This window comes from Pan troglodytes, chromosome 11, assembly GCF_028858775.2.
Source record: "Pan troglodytes isolate AG18354 chromosome 11, NHGRI_mPanTro3-v2.0_pri, whole genome shotgun sequence".
In the NCBI taxonomy this organism is placed as follows: domain Eukaryota; kingdom Metazoa; phylum Chordata; class Mammalia; order Primates; family Hominidae; genus Pan; species Pan troglodytes.
In genome coordinates this window covers 28,812,348-28,833,234 of record NC_072409.2, presented here as the reverse complement: position 1 = coordinate 28,833,234, position 20,887 = coordinate 28,812,348, and the positions used below count along the sequence as shown (strand labels likewise).

Genomic DNA, 20,887 nt, shown 5'->3' with positions numbered 1-20,887 from the left:
ACTATAAAAACCCTGGAAGACAATCCAGGCAATACCATTCTGGACATAGGAACAGGCAAAGATTTCATGATGAAGATGCCAAAAGCAATTGCAACAAAAGCAAAAATTGACAAATGAGATCTGATTAAACCTAAAGAGCTTCTGTGTGGCAAAGGAAACTATCAACAGAATAAGCAGACAACCTACAAAACGGGAGAAAATTTTTGCTAACTATGCATCCAACAAAGATCTAATATGCAGCATCTATAAGGAACTTAAACAAATATGCCAGTAAAAAACAAACAACCCCATTAAGAAGTGGGCAAAGGACATGAACAGATACTTTTCAAAAGAAGACATACATGCAGCCAACAATCATAAGAAAAAAAGCTCAACATCACCAATTATTCAAGAAATGCAAATCAAAACCACAATAAGGTACCATCTCACATCAGTCAGAATGGCTATTATTAAAAAGTCAAAAAATGACAGATGCTGGCAATGTTGTGGAGAAAAAAGAATGCTTATACACTGTTGGTGGGAGTGTAAATTAGTTCAACCATTGTGGAAGACAGTGTAGCGATTCCTCAAAGACCTAAAAACAGAAATACCACTAGACCCAGCAATCCCATTACTGGGTATATACCCAAAGGAATGTAAATTTTTCTAAAGATACATGCACACATGTGTTTATTGCAGCACTATTCACAATAGCAAAGGCATAGAATCAACCTATATGCCCGTCAATGATAGACTGGGTAAAGAAAATGTGGTACATATACACCATGGAATACTATGCAGCTGTAAAAAAGAATGAGATCATGTCCTTAGCAGGAACATGGATGGAGCTGGAGGCCATTATCCTCAGTAAACTAAAGCAGGAACAGAAAACCAAATACCACATGTTCTCACTTACGAGTGGGAGCTAAACAATGAGAACACATGGACACATAGAGGGGAACAACACACAGTGGGGCCTATCAGAAGGTGGAGGATGGGAGGGGAAAGATGATCAGGAAAAATAACTAATGGGTGTTGGGCTTAATACCTGAGTGATGAAATAATCCATACAACAAACCCCTGTGACATGAGTTTATATAACAAACCTGCACATGTACCCCTAAGCTTAATATAAACTTTAAAAAAAATTCTGCTGCTTCTCATAATTAGCTTCTCTGACTCGTATAAGAGTTGATAAAAATTCCCTGTTTATAAATATAAAATAGTTTTTGAGCAAATAAACAGATATACTTTCTGCCTCTAGAGAGAGTTATTAGTAACAGATTGTAAGAGCTTCTAATATCTAATGGAGCAAGTACCTTTTCCAGTTAGTTTTTATTAAAAATATCAAAATATTAAGTGGTTATAAAAATGTAAGGTAAGATAAATTTAAAATTCTAAATAGATTTACATATGTTGACTATAAAAACTTTTTCTTGCTAAAACTGTAACTCTGGGGGGAAAAAGTTACACTGTAAGTTTCATTAATGACCTGGTTACTAAGTTAGAATATAAAATACAAATATTTCTTTTTAAACATGTCAGGTGATTTAATATACGACAATTTAAAGGTATAGAAAAGAGCTTTTAAAATATTCATAATCAAGATGACTGTGATAATTAGACTGATTTAATTAATTTGTTTAAGGACAACTTTACCTCTTCCCTCCATGACAGCCTTTAATATATTTTTTCATGAAAAGCCTAATAAATTTTATTTTCCTAAGTTCTTTCTATTCATAGATAAACTAGCATCACTCTGTTAGATGCCAGGTAAACTAACATCACTTTGTTTAAAATCATAAAATTACAAAATTATGTGTTCAACTAAATTCAATTATAAAAGGTAATTGCTTTATAAAAAGAAATAATGTTACTGTGAACAAAAATAGCTATATAGTCCTTGGTTTTCTGCTTTCAGGCTTTCCGTGGAGAAAATGTTGGTTTCTTTGGTTAAAAATAGCAATTAATAAAAATGCTGAGATTATACAGTGTAACAATTTAAAAAATAAATATATGTATACAAAGATAATATGTTTTGTCTTTATCAAGGAAATTGTTACAGTTTATTAATATGGCAAATATACACGGTCTGATATATTATACAGATTAGACAATTACAAACTTATAGAAAAGTTGGAAATACTACAAAGACCTTTACCTTTTATTTTCTGAGCCATTTGAGAATAATGGCTATCCCATTACCCAATACCCTATCACCCTGATTACTATGTACACTATTTTCTACAAACAGAGCTATTCTTGCATAAAACCACAATACAACTGTTAAAATTGGGAAATTAAACTTGATATATTATTACCATAAAACTATTACCATACAATCATTGAATGGCATTCAAATTTCCTAATAATATCCTTGATAGCAAAAGGATCCAGTTCAGAATTACAAGTCACATTTAGTTGTCATTTCTCTCTTATCTCCTTCAGTCTGGAACAGTTCTTCACTCTTTGCTTGATTTTCATGACCTTGACAATTATAGGTCAGTTATTTTATAGAATGTCCTTCAGTTTGACTTTGTCCAATGTTCCCTAGTGACTAACACAGGTTCTGAGCCTTTGGCAGGAATATCATAGAAGTGATGATGTGTTCTTCTCACTGCACTCCCTCGGATGGTACATAATGTCAATTTGTCCTATCACTGGTGATGTTCACTTTGGTCACGAGGTTAAGGTGGCATCTGCCTGCCTTCTCCACTGGAAAGGTACCTGTATTAGTCTGTTCTTAGGCTGCTAATAAAGACATACCTGAGACTGGGTAATTTATAAAGAAAAAGAGGTTAATGGACTCACAGTTCCACATGGCAAGGGAGGCCTCACCAGTCATGGTGGAAAGCAAAGGAGGAGCAAAGGCACATCTTACATGCTGACACGCAAGAGGGCATGTGCAGGGGAACTGCCCTTTATAAAACCATCAGATCTCATGAGACTTATTCACTATCAAGAGAACAGTATGGGGAAAAACCTGCCCCCATGATTCAGTTACCTCCCACTGGGTCCCTCCCATGACATGAGAGGATTATTACAATTCAAGGTGAGATTTGGGTGGGGACACAGAGCCAAATCATATCAGTACCCTTCTCCATAACCCATTTGTCATACAACTAAGCCTTTTCCCCTCCCTCCTTCCCTTCCCTTCCCTTCCCTTCCCTTCCCTTCTCTTCCTTCCCTCCCTCCCTCCTTCCATTCTATTGACTCATGGATTTGTATTTTATTCAATGGTTCATAATCTGCTTCTGTCATTTTTTTTCTATTGCCCCTAATTTGACCCTTGAGAGAAGATCAATTCAAGTGGGTCCCTATGTTCTTTTGAAATGTTCCATCATCCTTTGAGTACTTCTTTGCTTTCTGGCACAAGCTGTTTTAGGCTCATCTTGCACTTTTCCAGTCCTAGCTCTGGAATGAGTCATTTCTCCAAGTAGCTTTGGTTCCTTTTTGTGGAGAATCATATCTGGAAACCCAGATTTGTGGGCCAAGTGTCCTCATTTTTATTGGGATATTACTGCTCCCAGACCCTCTCTTAGTGGACAGAACTAGGGAATATATGTTTGTATGTACATATTACATGTACATACAGATATGCATACATTTGTTTCTGTCTATCTATCTGTCATCTATCTATCACCGTGTATTAACACCAATACCACTAATTCCAATCCAACCCCACAGGTTTCATTCTAGTTTTTCCCTTTCTGTCTATATAACTCCCTTCTCTGACACTGAGAAACCCAGCTCCCTTATCCATAATGTATTCACTTATTTGCTCAATCTTCCTGCCAGTAACAAATCTCCCATCTGTGCCACCATCTTCATTTTGACTAGACTGATGTTCAACCTTGATGATAATCCTAATATGATATTGTTGGATAATGCTTAACATATGAAAAATAAGGTATACTTTGTTCTGAGATACTATAAATTTAAAATACTTTATTATATATACATATATACATAAACATATTTTACTTACAGCTTATTCCATTCAGATAGCCACATTACTAGAGGTTCAAGAGTTAACGTTTATACCAATAGTGAATATGTCTTCAGGATTGGTTGTGACTTTGACATGGTGTAAAATTTTTTTTAAAAAGGGTAATAACCTATTAAAGATACTTCAACATCTAAAGAAAATCTCAGTTATTAAGATAAAAGCTTCGATGAAAGAAAATGCTCCAAATGACTGATATATGAACATCTAATCATGGTTCATATGGACTCCAGGATTCTGTCAAGGCAGAATGAGCTACAGGTATGTTAAAATCAAAACTATCTGGATTTCTAGAAAAGCTCATTCATTACATTTAGCTGTAATTATAACAATACAATTGATCCATGAAAACTCCTGCGTTCTCACCCTATAAATGCTTACAGGAGGACCTATTGGACTTCCTTGACTCTTCCCTTCACAAACTCTACCTCATTGGACTTCAATTATGCAACTAGTGAGATTCATCATATTTTTTGGGTTTCTTGGGATTCTCACCTTGTACCGCCTCAAGTTTGCTGGCTGTGACCTCAGGCTCTTGCTAATTCTTGTGTCCTCCCTCACCTCTGCTTAGACGTGGCAGACTGCTTTTGTTTCAGTCCCTGACTTGGCTCTGGAAGTGCTGACTGGGGCAGGGACCACTCTCTTTTTCACAAGGGAATGAAAGGCACAGAGCAGAACATATTCTAGAATGTTTTTGCCTTGTAGCACAGAGAGTGAAAGCCCAGAACTATTCTAAAAAGGCTAGCTAGCATTTAATTTAGATGGGAGAGTCCTGTGATTTGTACAGTGTTAAATTTGATCTGGTCAACCTTGCTCCTTTATACTGTAATTTAATATTCATTTTAAAAAGTGATATTATTTGAGAGCCTTTCCTGGACCAAATTATTTTTCTTGAGACCAGTCACAGTGTTTGACATCAGAACATCAGAGATTCATCTGATGAAAAAGGAGAGCTTTAAAATATTCTTGGTCCTTAATTGCCCTCCATGGAAATATTAATTTCCAAGGAAGTACTGTGAGGCTGAGAAAGGTTCTGGAGTTCTTGAGATAAATTTCATGTTTCAGAGCCAGACTGTCTCCTGCCCACTATTTTTGTTTTAACTTCTCAAATACTTTTTAATGTTTTGGTTTAGGAGTGCAGTGGAAATGATGCTTATGAATATGAAAAATTAAAAGGGAAGCAGGACAAACACATTTAGTTCAAGTTCATCTTTTTAAGTTGTTGGCAGAGAAGGGTTTTATCTTAAGTTAAGGAATGCCTAGGAAAAAAAAATCTGTAATGTTAAATAGAACCACATGTCAAGGCAGGGGGCCCAGAGAATAGGGGAATAGTTTGGAGAGGCCTCAAGGATGGCTCAGGAAGCAGAATTGCCACACTGGGCAGAGGGTCTAACCATTGGGACAAAGGGGCTTCTGAGCACCATCTCACACATCACGCCTACAATCGACAGAGCAGCCTTCAGGGCAGTCATCTCACGGCCAAGGACTGCTGCCACCCTGAGTCTGTGAGAGGCACCTCATTCCCCTCCTCTCCACTGATCGGCTCAGAGCCCAGAAAGTGGCATGTCCTGAAACCCTTGACTCCGACAAGCAACCTTGTGTGTGCCCTGAATGCTTTTACTTCCTAACAACTGACACCTTTTAAAGAAGCCCAGCACCTACCTCTTCTAATCCATCACCAAGTAGCCATGGAGTGTATGTAAACTGTGTGATTCTGCAGGAAAGCTATGAAAATTGATGTCGTCTGTGAAATTCAAACCCATCGCAGCTGATCCCTTAAACCAGAGCTGACCCCTTAAACCAAAATGGCCACAGGATCCACCAGATTACTTTAAAACTTTTACTTGTCATTTTCTAGGGGGAGATTTTGTACAAAGATAAAGATTTTTCTTGTTTTCCTAGAGAAAATTCAGGAGATCTGGACACACCAGATCTGTCTATACTCCTGCACGGTGATGGTTGACTGGCCTGAGTAGAGGTTAACCCTGTATATGGTGTATAGTCTCCTTGTCACCACCCCCATCATTTCCTATGGTCCCTCTACCTGGCCCACTTTACTCTTTTAAAATGCCTGACTTCTGTTTGCTGAACTCTCAAAACTCACCCCAAATTATCCTGGCCGGGTTGGGGTAAGGTAAGAGAAAATAACTCAGAGGATGAAAAAGGGGTGGGGAAGACTCCAGAACAAAATTACCCTATTTCAAAATGTTTAAGCAGGACATTCCCCTGCCTGCAGGCCACAGAACCTTAGCCTGATCCTGACTTGGACGTTCTCACTGACTCAGGTTCACTGCCCAGATCTGTGTCAGTGTCATTGGGCAAATATTGGAGGTGGGGGGTGTCAGCATCCTCTCTCACTCATTGGAAAGAGGCCAGGGTGTAGTTCCATTTTCACAAAACAGTCTTACAGTTCAGGGACCAAGAATATGGGGTCAGGGAAGCAAGGAGAGAAGCTGCCCTTGTTCCATACCTCCCATCCACTTCTGCTCCACTAACCTGTGTCCCCAGGGATAGCTAACACATCAGGCGTGGCTGTGAGGGAGACAGCAAGTAGAGTGTGGGATTGGTATTGCACTGTCCCTTTCCCAGGATTTGATCCTCAACCCAGGAGTACCCCTGCTATTTTCATGTTGCAGTAAGTTTGCAGGTCATGTTCGCATTTGGCATGCGAACATGAAACCTGTTGGGAGTAGTTGGCTGGAGTAAAATGGAGGTAAAGTTTTTGACGTTGAAGAGGTCAAGGAACTTTGAAGGAAGGTTTGCATAAGGCATTCACACCGCCATTTAAGTCAGTGATATGAGGATGATATAGGCAGAAAGAAGAGTTCTTGGAGTGTTGATGAAGGTGGGCAACTGGAAAAGGAAGTGGGAGGGAAAAGTTGGTATAATTCACTTGGTTAAAAGGAAGACATTTAAAAGTTTTATCTGAGAATGGAGGTATAACAGGAAGAAGTGGCAACCAGTAGCTAAAAAATGCCTAGCCCAATTTGCTGATCTTTGTAATGATAGAAAGTTTACTACCTGAAAGCCAAGTTATTTCTTATTGGGAGTGACTTACTTAGTTCTCTAGATTAACATATAACAGAAAATGCTACTTGTGAATAACCAGTTGCATTACTTATTTTCCCCCAAGCCCTCTGATACTATAATTTCACAGCTCTCCAGGAGAGTGTATTGCAGAAAATCAAGTTCAATCAATACCTCAAACATTCCAGACTTCTTTGCACAGCTCTAATGCAAAAAGCGTGAGATATGTCATAGGTCACACACAGAATACAAGGTGGTCCTAGTCCAGAGGAAAGTGATGATAAGCTGCTGTTCATTTGCTGAGGTCAGGATCCTCTAATGGCACCTGTGGGCCTCTCTTGATGCTCTGCGGAGCTCAGTTGGTGCTATCGCCTTTCAAACTGAGTCATTCGAGCCGTGAGAATCAGGCTCAATGCCTTTCTCTTACCCACACATTCTGAGTCCTGGCATATTTCTTGATTCTCTTTCCTTTCCATGCCAACTTTCACTGCCCTAATTTAGGATCTCATCGTTGCTTGTCTAAACTATTGCAGCAGCCTTCTCACTAGCTTTCCTGCCTCCAGTCTTGTGTACACTAAAATCCACCATCTGCACTGCATGCCAGTACCTTGTGGACATGACACAGAAGCCATAGCATAAGACTGAGTGGGAGATATGAAGTCCAACCTCCAGATGATACTTTCCTCCACGTCACAATATACTGTCCCAGTTTCACAGTGGGGAGAAAATCTAAACTACTTGAAATGAGATAGAATATAAATTATGGTTATAGATAAAACCAGCTATGTCAATCATGAAACATGGTTCTATTTGTTCTGAATGTGTCTCAAAAATTTCAAGGAAATAAAAATTATAAACTAAGGAAGACTATGACTGTCTCCAGTTATGATGGTCTGCTTGTCATTTGGAGGTGAGCTCAGTTAAGCTTCTGCATTCAAATCCACTTAGTCTCATTTCCAGCCTTAGCTTCAGCCTCATCTTTAACCACTTCCTTCAGGACCACTGCATTGCACAACCCCAGGGGGCACCATCACCCTGTATTTTAAGTTAATGGTACCACTGGAATTGAGCAATACTGTGGTCCTTCTCTGTGCCTCACATTCAAGCAATTGCCAGAAATATGTAGACTTCATCCTACTGATTCTTGTTCCTTGGTCTTTGATTTTGCTGGTCTCTCTACCTGGAAAACGTTCTCATGACATTTTTCTAAATTCTTGGACACACAGGCACACAGAGGCGCACACACACACACACACACACACTCTCTCTCTCTCTGTCTCTCTCTCTGTCTTTCCTGATCAAGTATTAAAGACATAGTCTAAGTATCAGCCACTCCAGTAAGTTTTACCTATTTATCTACTCGTCATCTCTGTCATCACTAACAACCTTGAACTGCAATTTTAATCATATATGTAATCAGATGATTTTGATTATATAGATTTATTTAAAATATACATTTATATTTATAGATATATAAAAATATACTTATATTTACAGATATATAAAAATATACTTATATTTATAGATATATAAAAATATACTTATATTTATAGATATATAAATATATGTATTTCCCCCACTCAACCCTGAGTTCCTTAGGGGCATGTCTTATGCACCATTGCAGTCCCATATTCTACTATAGGACCTGACACCAATTTTCCTTTAACTCGGTGCTAACAACCCTCTTGGCAGGTTTCCTATCCTGAAACTGACCCTTTCCCAGAATGAGAGCGATACTATCTATTCCCTTCACTGGAAACCCTGCCCTATCTATAGGGATATAATCTGATCCTATGGATTATACATTATACATAATACTTGTTCCCAAACATATTCCCAAAGTCTAGGTTAATTGAGTATTAATACTATGGGTGGAACATTAACAATCTAGACCATGTTGTATTGCCTCAAATGTAGTTAAGTTCCTTTTCATAATTTTCTCCAACATCAAATGAAGAGAAGACAGATTTGCATGTTTTCCTGCATATCGTGCATGTGTGTGTGTGTGTGAGTGTGTGTGTGTTCACATGGGTCATGTTCTTGATCCCTTAGCTAGCAACATATACACACAAAACAGATAACACTATACAGGCATAAGGCAGTCAGTGCATGCTTAGAGAAAAAAACATTTCTATGGGAGCCATCAACTGTTATGACTTCGATTTGATTAAAGGTGCATCTAAGAAAGTACAACTTCTTGGGGTCTTGCTCAGGAGGAATTTTTTCATTATTTTATTCAACAAATATTTATTGAGATCCTACTATGTGATAGGTACTGTTGCAGGGAACATGTGAATAAATAAAATTGAAAAATAAATCCTCAACCCCTCAGGGCTTACATTCAAATGAGTCCTTGACTGTATTTGTAGAAGATGTTCCACTCACATTTTTCCAAGGGCTAGATAACATTCTGCCTCAGGAATAAACCCCAATTTTCCACTCTCAGAAGGGAGAAATGAGTTTTAAGTTTCATATGATCCTCCTCAAAAGAGTTTCCAAAAAAAATTTGAGGTCCATCTCTGTTGCAGGAAGTCAGGGACCCCGAATGGAGGGACCAGCTGAAGCCATGGCAGAAGAACATGGATTGTGAAGATTTCATGGACATTTATTAGTTCCCCAAATTAATATTTTTATAATTTCTGATGCCTGTCTTTACGGCAATCTCTAAACATAAGTTGTGAAGATTTCAGGGACACTTATCACTTCCCCAATCAATACCCTTGTGATTTCCTATGCCTATCTTTACTTTAATCTCTTAATCCTGTCATCTTGTAAGCTGAGGAGGATGTATGTCGCCTCAGGACCCTGTGATGATTGCATTAACTGCACAAATTTTAGAGCATGTGTGTTTGAACAATATGAAATCTGGGCACCTTGAAAAAAGAACAGGATAACAGCAATGTTCAGGGAACAAAAGAGATAACCTTAAACTCTGACTGCCAGTGAGCCGGGCGGAACAGAGCCATATTTCTCTTCTTTCAAAAGCAAATGGGAGAAATATCGCTGAATTCTTTTTCTCTGCAAGGAACATCCCTGAGAAAGAGAATGCACCCCTGAGGGTGGGCCTCTAAAATGGCCCCCTTGGGTGTGACCATCTTCTACGGTCGAGACTGTGGGGATGAAATAAGCCCCAGCCTCCCATAGTGCTCCCAGGCTTATTAGGATGAGGAAACTCCCGCCTAATAAATTTTGGTCAGACCAGTTGCTCTCAAACCCTGTCTCCTGATAAGATGTTATCAATGACAATGGTGCCCGAAACTTCATTAGCAATTTTAATTTCACCCTGGTCCTGTGGTCCTGTGATCTCACCTTGCCTCCATTTGCCTTGTGAAGGCACGTGAAGTACGTGATCTCTGTGACCCACACCCTATTCATACACTCCCTCCCCTTTTGAAAATCCCTAATAAAAACTTGCTGGTTTTGCGGCTCATGGGGCATCATGGAACCTACTGACATATGATGTCTCCCCGGGATGCCCAGCTTTAAAATTTCTCTCTTTTGTACTCTGTCCCTTTATTTCTCAAACTGGCCGATGCTTAGGGAAAATAGAAAAGAACCTACATGAAATATCGGGGGTAAATTTTCCCCAATATCTGGCTGAATTTCCCCCGATAATCTCTGCCACAGTTGCTTTTAATATTGACATTTATCCTGTGCGCAGTGGCTCGTGCCTGTAATCCCAGCACTTTGGGAGGTGGAGGTGGGCGGATCACAAGGTCTGGAGTTCAAGACCAGCCTGAACAACATGGCAAAACCCTGTCTCTACTAAAAATACAAAAATTAGCCAGGTGTGGTGGCAGCGCCTGTAATCCCAGCTACTCAGGAGGCTGAGGCAGGAGAATCACTTGTACCCAGGAGGTGGAGGTTGCAGTGAGCCGAGATCGTGCCACTGCAATTCAGCCTGGGCAACAGAGCAAGACTACATCTCAAAAAAAATTGACATTTAATACTGTATTAGATGAAAGTATTTAATGATGATATACATAAGCCTCCCTTCAAAGATACCACAAAGTAACCAAATAGCTTCTCCATCTTCATGCAGGAGATGGTGGAGCTGATAGGATTATACCGAGTTAAGTATTAATGGCCTTATATCAATTAAACATCACTGATGTCTTCTGGCTCTCAGCTTAACCAATGTGCAGCATATCTGGATGACATTGCCCTTGCCTCTCTCTAATGTGTGGTTAAGGGGCAGCTATTTTCCTCGGCAAAGTCCCCTTGATGAGTCCATGGTGTCACTGGGTTATCTCTGAGAGGTCATTGTTCTTCTTCCATCATAGGTCAGACTTGGCAGTAGTGAAATAAATGTTCTTGCTACATCTGTACACACATAATCATGAGCTGTTCTGAACACATACGTCATTTTGTGGATGTGTGAGTGGATTCTCAAAACAAAAAACAAATAGGTCTTTTCAGCTTTCTGAGCTAGAAAAAACAATAAGTATGCTGCAACAAAGAGGATGATCCCAGGTCAAGTGCAGAAGTTTGTGTTGGCTGTGGGACTAAGTCACCCCCGGGATCCCTCCATCCTCAATAGACTATGATTCCAAGAATTATCCAGAGTCAGAAGCCAATGCTTTCAGTGTCTGATGTGAGCATACCCATAAATATATATAGAAATCAATAGAAAGACTGTGAAGGGGAGAGATCAATTTTGCCCATGTTTAACCAAAGAAAAGACTGATTTGCATTTTCCCAACATCCTGTCACAATCTATAGGCCACTTTTACCCAATGTCTGCAGAATTGCAAGAGACCATTTGAGTGACGTATTTCAGAGAGAACTTATTAGTGGTAGAAGACTAAGACATGAAGGCTAACAGTGACTCCATGATATTAACTCCAGCCCTATAACCAAGTGGGAAGTCTACAGATGAACGAAACTCCATCCATTATTTATTTACTTATTGAGACAGGCTCTTGCTCTGTTGTCCAGGCTGGACGACAGTCATGTCAAGTACTCTAGTAATGTCAGGTAGATGAGAAGACTGCCTGTTTTTACATTTTAATTATCAATCTGATGGTTTGCTTTTGGCATGTTAATATGTTTATATTATGAATTTATTTATTTATTGTAACAGCGTCTTGCTCTGTCATCCAGGCTGGAGTGTAATGGCTCTATCATAGCTCATTTCAGTCTCAAACTTCTGGACTCAAACAATCCTCCTGATTCAGCCTCCCAAAGTGCTGGGATTATACGCATGAGCCACTGTGCCCAGAACCATAAATTATTGAATTACACCCTCTGACCCCCCTCCACCTTACAGCGCTAGATGAACAAATACCTAATTTCAGTTAGAGATGTTTCTTTTCTACACGTCTCTAACAGTAGCATTATGTACATGGTAATATAAAAAGGCAAAACAGTGCATGGTATAAAAAGTAAAAAAGTACAGGAAGCTCCATAGGATATAATACTTCCTACTGTAGGAATACAACTGAAATCCACTAATACCAAGTAGATGAGAAGACTACTTGTTTTTACATTTTGATTATCAATCTAGTGGTTTGCTTTTGTTTTGTTAATACATTGGAAGGCTGCATTGAGCTTGACAGTGATTGTGCTGGTTCTTATTCCCATCATACTCAGATAGACATTTTAAATTATGGTGATATGTCCATTCATCCAACACTGACAAGGAACAACAATGCCACCTGAATATGGAAATGAATACATTTTCCAAACAACTAAATTTTAGCCTAGCCAAATTGGAAACATTAAGAGCCTAATCTGAATGGAAAATTGTGACAGCCTGTTTAGTTAAACACGGGTGCTGAACATTGTTACTGCTTAATGTTCTCGGGAACTACTGAGATACGTAAGCCTGTGTATTCCCCTTTTAAACAACCTTCACACATGTTGAAGTGTGGTCCCGAACTGATGTTTTGGTGGCTGTTGTTGCCTTGTGTGCATTTTCACAGTTTTCTTCCTTGTAGTGGTTACTGCCTAAAGTACCACTTTTCCTGTTTTTCTCCAACCCCTTCTCATGTGTATTTCTATTTTTAGTAAACCAGAAAACCATTTAACCAAACATACTAAGTGTTATATCTAGTCATATATAGAGTTGTGTTTGTTTGTTTTGAATCAGGGAACACTGAGATCCTGGTGAGAAGTGTGGACCCCTCTTCTCTATCCCCTACCTCCTCCCAAGCCATAATTCTATCTATAGTCTCAGCCAAATCCCTGACACCCATACATGGCCCCCAGTTTAGGAATTTCTGTTCTAGTATGGATGTTCTTTAAAGAACTAAAAATAGAACTTCCATTCCATCCAGCAATGCCACTACTTGGTAATTATTTGAAGGAAAATAAATCATTATATGAAAAAGACACATGCACACACATGTTTATAGCAGCACAATTCACAATTGCAAAGATATAGAACTCACCTAAGTGCCCATCAACCAAAGAAAATACGGTGTATATATACACCATGAAATACTACTCAACCACAAAAACGGACAAAATAATGTCTTTTGCAGCAACTTGGATGGAGCTGGAGGCCATTATTCTAAGTGAAGTAACTCAGGAATGGAAAACCAAATATTGTATGTTCTTGCTTCTAAGTGGAAGCTCAGCTATCAGGATGCAAAGGCATAAGAATGATATAATGGACTCTGGGAACTTGAGGGGGAAGGTTGGGAGGGAGGTGAGGGATAGAAGACTACATATTGGGTGTAGTGTACACTGCTTGGGTGACAGGTGCACTAAAATCTCAGAAATCACCACTAAAGAATTGATCCACGTAACCAAAAACCACCTGTACCCTCAAAACTATTAAAAAAATTTTAAGAAAGTATTTCTGTTGTAAAGCTCATGCATTTTGCCTATGTGAAATCCCATTAGGCTTTGCTGTCTAAGGTGAATCATTCTTTGATAGATCAGGAGGTTGAAGACTTCGGTTCTGTTGATGAATTTGACTCTTACTGCTATGACTTGAACAAGTTTTTAACTACTCTAAACTTAAGTTTTTTCATCTATAAAATGATAATAAATAACTGTCCTATAGGATAATTGCAGGATGAATATAAAACAACATAAAAGCAAGGAAATTGCAAATTTCAGACTAGTAGAAATTAGCCCAAGGTCCATGGACAAGGGATGAGCTTCAGAGCATCAGCAAATGCCCTGATATTTTCAGCAAAATGTGGGTTTGTGCCACCTGTGTGTTTTTCATCAGAAGTTTATGACCTCAAGAAAGTAAGAATAAGTGCTTCTAGCATGGACTTTATGATATCATTGTTTTGCTTATTTCCCAATTCTAAACTACATTTCAGATAGGAAGAGCTGTTAATTTACTGACTTCCAGGTTAGAGAGGCATTAATATGTACTTGGTGTGCAAAGGATCCTCAGTGAACTCAGCTTAATGAATTAACTATGATTTCACTAATTAACTAGCTAATGAATTAACTATTAGAGAATGTGTACCCATGTATCTGCATAGTCATACTCTGCTACTTTGTAGCTGATATGGTCTGAATGTGTGTCCCCTCCAAATCTCATGTTAACATGTGATCCCTAGTGTTGGAGGTGGGGCCTAGTGGGAGGTATTGGATCATGGAGGTGGATCCCTCACGAATGGCTTAGAGCCATTTCCTTGGTGATGAGTGAGTTCTTGCTCTGTTAGTTCATGCGATATCTGGTGGTTTAAGAGTCTGGGACCGCTACTCTCTCTTGTTCCCTCTCTCTTGCTCCCACTCTTGCCATGTGATATACCGGCTCCCCGTTTGCTTTCTACCACAAGTGTAAGCTTCCTGAGACCTCACTAGGAGCAGATGCCATCGTCATGCTTCCTGTACAGTCTGTAGAACTGTGACCCAAAATAAGCCTCTTTTCTTGATAAATTACCCAGTCTCAGGTATTCCTTTATAGCAATGTAAATGGACTAACACCGTTAGTGATAGCATATAGTTCACAAATAGACTAATGGATATAGATAGCTATGCTATATTTACCAGTATAATCTATATTATTTTAAGTAAATAAATAGATTACCTGGGCTAACATTCTTACTTCATTCACGAAAATAAACAAATTGGTCTTCTCAGTGTCTGTTATCTGTACTGGTTTCCTTTCTTCAAAGGGATATCATGAAGATAAATAAAGATATAGCTATTAAAATGTTTGAAATTTCAGGGAAAATTGCAATGTAATGAGGATGATGATGAGGATTAGCTAATTAGAGTTATTGTTTATTGAGTATCTACTAAGTACCAGACTCTGTTCTAGGCATTTAATACACTTTGTGTTTAATTTTCAAAACAACATTTAAAGATAGGTATTATTGCCCTCATTTTATAGGTAAAGAAACCTGAGACTTAGGTTAAGTAATAGATCCAAGTTCACAAAGCTAGTAAATGTAAAGCTGGAATTTTAATCAAAGTCTTTTTGACTCTACAGTCTGTTATTTTTTTCCTACAGTTAATATAGCAGAAAATATATTTGTGACTCTTAATAAGGCATAACCCAGCCCTATAAAATGAATTTTTCTTATTTTCCTATTGCATTTGAAAATTGTAACAGTCAGTCTACTAACTTTAAAAAACTTAGGATGTACCTAAAACTCAATTTAACCTTTATATTAAAGTTAAGAAATGCCCTTGAAAGGTTTCAGGCAGGGGGATGATATGATCAGATTAGTGTCTTTGGAAGTTTGCTCTGGCTGTAGGGTTGAGTGGGTTGGCATGGGATGTGACTGGGGGCAAGGAGGCCAAGAGAGAGGCTTTTTTAACAATAGCAATGGGGTTGGAGAGAAGTGAATGGCCTTGATGACTATTTAGAGGATAGCCTGGATAAATCTTGTTCATTGACTGGATATGGGAGGTCAGGATGGTTAGAAATCAAGACAGACACCCAGATTTTTGGGTGAGGCCTTACATCCTTTCTGGTATTAGGATAGGGGGCAGGTTATTAGGGAGAGATTTATAGGTGAAAATGACAAGTGCTTCTGGGACATACTGGGTTTGAGGTGTTTGTGAAGATGTTACAATGACCTTTGGGAATCGGTTTTGAAGTTTAAGAGCATGATCTGGACTACAAACTTAGTTTTGGAAGTCAGCATCATATTGGTGGTTAAGTTAAGCCATAAAAGTAGATGAAATTGCTCAAGGAGGGTATGTAGAGTGAGAAGTGAAGAGAATTTAGGCAAGAATCCTACAGAACACCAAGATTTAAGAGACAAATAGAAGGGGTAGCTAGAGAGGTGTGGTACTGTGTTGTCACAGAAGACTGTTTCAAGATGGAAGGGATGACTCTAAATATTTACCCCAAAGAGAATACATTTATTCACATAAAGACCTGTACATGAATGTTTATAGCAGTTTTATTTCATAATTGCCATAAACTGAAAACAACAAATATTCCTCAAGTGGTGAATGGATAGACACATTGTGGTGCATCTATACAATTGAAAGCTGTACTTATCAATGAAAAGGACCTACCTACCTATATACACAACATGGATGGATCTCAAAAGCATTTGCAATGTGAAAGAAATTGAACATGAAAGGCTACATACTGTCTGATTCCATTTATATGATATTCTAGAAGAAGCAAAATCATGAGAACAGAGATGAGACCAGTGGTTGCCAGAGGCTGGAGGTAGGAGGAGTGGATTGACTATGAAGGGACTTAAAAGAACTGTTTGGGGGTGATGGTCATGTAATATATTGACTATGGTGGTAGTTACATGATTGCATAATGTATCTAAACTCATAGGCCTGTACACCTACAAAGGGTGAATTCCACTGCATATAAATTATACCTGAATAAACCTGACTTCGAGTAAAAAAATCAAAAACAAAAGGGAGCTGTTAAAATGTTCAACACAGCTTTAAAATGACATAAGAAGAGGACTGAGACATATCCATTTGGCATTGGGGACTTTACAGGGAGCAGTGGCAGTGGCATGGGGGAGGCAGAAGCCAGAACGCTAAGCATTGAGGAGAATGGCAAAGATTACTGGTTGTCTGTCCCCCATACCCATTTTCCCCTTCTTACATGGGAATGGAGGTCTCAACTTTTAGATAGGCTCATGACTATGCAGAGTAAAGACTTCTTTGTCTACTCTCCCTGGAAACTGAATGTAGCCATGTGACTGAATTCTGGCCAAGGAGATCTAAGTGTCCTGAGGCAGCTTCTGGGAGCCTTTCTTAAGAGGCACCTGGCGTGCTTCCTTTACCTACTTTTCTTTCCTCTTTCCACATTTATGTTGGCTGGAATGCAGACATAAGGGCTAGAGCCAGAGCAGCCAACTTGGACCATGAAACAATTTTAGGAAGGGAGACCACATATGATAGAGCAATGTTTTGTAGGAGCCTGGATCTCTTTGCTCTTTCAGGAGTTGAGCTGATAAACTGGCCCAGGACAGCTTGTCTCTGAACTTTTAAGACACAAAAGCACATCTTTTTCCTGTTTAAGCCTCTTAATTATTCACACATGAACTTAATCCTATATGCAACTGGAAAGGGACATGGATTGGGGGAGGGTTTTATGATCTCCGAATTCACATAGAATTTCTCTGTGAAGGGAAACCTGGAGTTGATCCAGAATTTCCTTCCACAAAACAGCTCTTTGAATCTTCACTGGGTTTGACTTTGCATCTCACTCTCCAGAGGAAAATGAGGAGCAGTGAATCCACTGAGAACATTTTGCACGGTTCTCTTCCCAGCCCCTTGACATGTGGAGCTGTCTCCCATCTAGAGCCACCATACAGAGTTGACTGGCAGGAAAGCCCTAGCCCTGTGGCTTGCATGTCTGAGCCCTCTCCCCTTTCAACCCCAGTCCCTCAGGAAGGCTTTTCCTGAACACCTACCTAGGCATATCCACTTCCCTTTTATTCTCCATCAAAGCATTTTTTAAAAAACCACGTCTTTATTAAGACATAATTCATAGACCACAAAATTCACCCAGAGTGTATAATTCAATAGCTTTCAGTATGTTCAGTTGCACAATCATCACCAAAAATTAATTCTAGAACATTCATCACAGCATCTAATTACTTAATTTTTATAGCAATATTTTCAGCCTGTGATGATATGTTTATTTTTGTCTTTATCTGTGCTTTGCCTTTCTACTTTAACCCGTGAGCTCCTGCAGGGCAGGGACTGTGATGGCTATGCTTATGCTTGGTGCTGCGTTTTCAGCACCTGGCAGACACCGACTCACAGAGGGACCCGGCTGCAAGATAGAAGAAAAGCCTGAAGCTGTCCCATCTACTCTGCATTGTAGCAGGTGCAGGACACCTGGATGACAACCAGGTCCCTGCTCTGGAAACCGTTAGGAGTAGAGGATTCTCAGAGGGGGTGGAGGCAGGGAGTGCGTACTCCAGGTGGCTTATTACCGCGGGGCCGGGGCCGTGGTAATTTGGGAAACCATAGTCAATATAGCTATTGTTTTCAAATAGCAGACTAGGGAAACTGACCCTGGACAATGTCTTCCTGGCAGGCGGGAACACGCAGAATTTGGAGTGAAACGGAAAGGGGCATGGGGTCGCCAAGGTGGTGAAAGCCGCATTAAGGCGCTTCAAGATAGCTGGAGTTTTGCTTGGGAAACTCAGAGGGATCTCGCCCGGCCGGCACAATGGCGTTTCTGAACCCATGCCCAGCCCACTGGGGGCAGTCCTTGCTGCTTGCAGAGGCCAGACGCTTCTTGCAACTTCTAAGCGGCGAGAGCTGCCACCTTGCCAATGACTCAACCGTTTGCCTATGCCCTCTGGGCTGTGCCACCCGCCGCAGCCGCCCTGCTCCCCCACCCACCCTTCTCCCCAGGCTCCGCGCCGCGCCGCCAGTCCCAGGGGAGCCGCCGGCGCACCTGGCGCCTAGGGCGCACAGCACTGCGCGCTGGTGAGCACCTCACCCGACGCGCAGCTGCCAGCGCGCTCCCTCCCCGAAACCCTGAAGTGGGGTGTCTTGTCTAGCGCCCAGCGAACAACATTATCCAATTGCTTCCCGTTTTATTCGCAGGCTGGGAGCTGAGAGAGCCTGAGCATTCACTTTCAACCCTCCAGGGGAGGAGGGGGTGCGGGTGGGGAGGGGAGACGGCTCCCAGCTCCACCTCGCGCGCGGCGCGGCCAGTGCACTCGGCTCCGAGAGAGGCGAGCAGCGCCGGTGAGCCCCGCAGCAGCGCACCCGGCCGCCGAGCCCCGCGATGGAGTGAGTATCCCCGAGCCGCGCAGCCAGCTGCTCTCCTCTCGGCATGTTGCCATGGTGACCGCGGCGGCAGGCAGATCCCGCTCGGGTCCGCGTCCAGGATGGGTGTTTAATTTCAGCCCCGTGTGTACGCCTGGTGTTTCTATAGCAGCCGCCGCGGCAGCAGGAGGCAAGGGGTGGGAGCCCCGGGTGGCGTGGTTTTTGCGGCTGCCCCTTGGCCAGCAGGGCCTGGGGGGCGAGTGAGGGGAGTAGATGATGTTGCTAAGGACGGAGGCACGTTCTAGGCTTTCCTATCTCTGCCCCAAGCTTCCGCTTATAGGGGAGTTGGCCGCAATAGCCATGACTTCCGATTCCTAACCATGTCAGCATTATTGGACTGCAGTTAAAAAAAGAGGGAGGGGGTCACTGCGGATCGGAAGCAAACGCGGTTCAGTGTGAAGCGTGTAATGGAAGGATGAGTTAGTGGGTAATATGAGCCAGGGCTGCAATGTCCTGGCTACTAGAAACCATCAGAAGACCCAAAAGAATTGATTTGTTCCCGGGGTATTGGAGAAATAAGACAGAAACATATTGGCGGCAGCCCGGAGTGGAATTACAACGTTTGGCACCGTGAATACGGCATGGATGGGTGGGGAAGACAAGAGGGGCGTTAACCAGAAAAGACATTAAATAAAGGGCTCCGGTTGTGGGTCTGGTCTAGGATTCCTCTTTTCTCTGTGTTTGCATCCCTACATTGCTTTTTGGACACTCTCTCGAGCTGCTGCCACAGCAGGACCACTGTGACAGGCGACAGCCAGCCACTCCAAGGAAGGGTCATTTTTGGAGCCAGCTATTAGATCCCGCTCACTTGGTCAGCTTCTCCTCTTCCGTTCTCTTCCCACACTACTCCTTGACATTGAGGCCGTCTGAAATCATATTTCAAGTTAGAGATAAAGTCATGTTTTCAGACATCAGGACCTTCGTACCAAACCCAAGAAACCTTAGATGCAGCCTTTATCCCTCTGCGTATCTGATTGTGTAGATGCAATTTAATCCTCAGAAAGGCTGCTAAAGCAGAAGTGAGAGATGGTGTAGCATTGTAGGAGTCACAGTCATGGATTTCAGGCCCCACCTAGCCTGATACTGCTGTTATTGATTTCCTACTCCAGCAATTGAATGTCTCTGAGCCTCAGTTTCCCTATCTCTGCAATGGAAACAAAGATGTTCCTTACTCACTTTGAAGCATTATTGAGAGGATCATGTAATATCTGTATCTCTTCCAAAGGGCTTTGTAAATTGTAAGATATGTACAAATTTAAGGAACTAGTGTCATGTTTAAGAGCTGGGCTCTAGAGTCAGATTGGCTGGTTTGAGCCTTCTGACACTTTGCTGAATGATGTTAATCTCCCTGGGCCTCATTTTCCCCATCTGCAAAATGGGAATAATAATAGTAACTATTTCATGTACTTTTTGTGAACATTAAGGAAGTTAATGATGTAAATTGATACATACACATATAAGGTTCTTAGAACAGAGCCTGGCATAAAATAAGCTCAATAAATATCATCTATTATCTATGGATATTATCTATTATTATTAGGTTGGTACAACAGTAATTGCAGTTTTTGCCATTACTTTCAATGGCAAAAACCGCAAATTACTGTTGCACCAACCTAATACTACAGTCTACAGCATTTATTGGGGTTTCGGATTGGCACCAAGCTATTCTTCATTTTAGACAGG

The 20,887-nt window shown here is 40.8% G+C and overlaps 1 protein-coding gene across 8 annotated transcripts in view; it reads left to right on the top strand.

Moving 5' to 3' along the window:
- Positions 1–19,089: 19,089 nt before the first annotated feature.
- PALM2AKAP2 (PALM2 and AKAP2 fusion) overlaps positions 19,090–20,887 on the top strand; it is a 531,488-nt gene continuing 529,690 nt past the window's right edge. Inside the window, 1 exon segment of one of the 8 annotated variants that reach the window (NM_001204170.3) lies at positions 19,090–19,168. In NM_001204170.3, coding sequence (NP_001191099.1) covers positions 19,164–19,168 — 5 coding nt within the window. In that variant the 5' untranslated portion in view covers positions 19,090–19,163. 8 annotated transcript variants of the gene reach the window in all.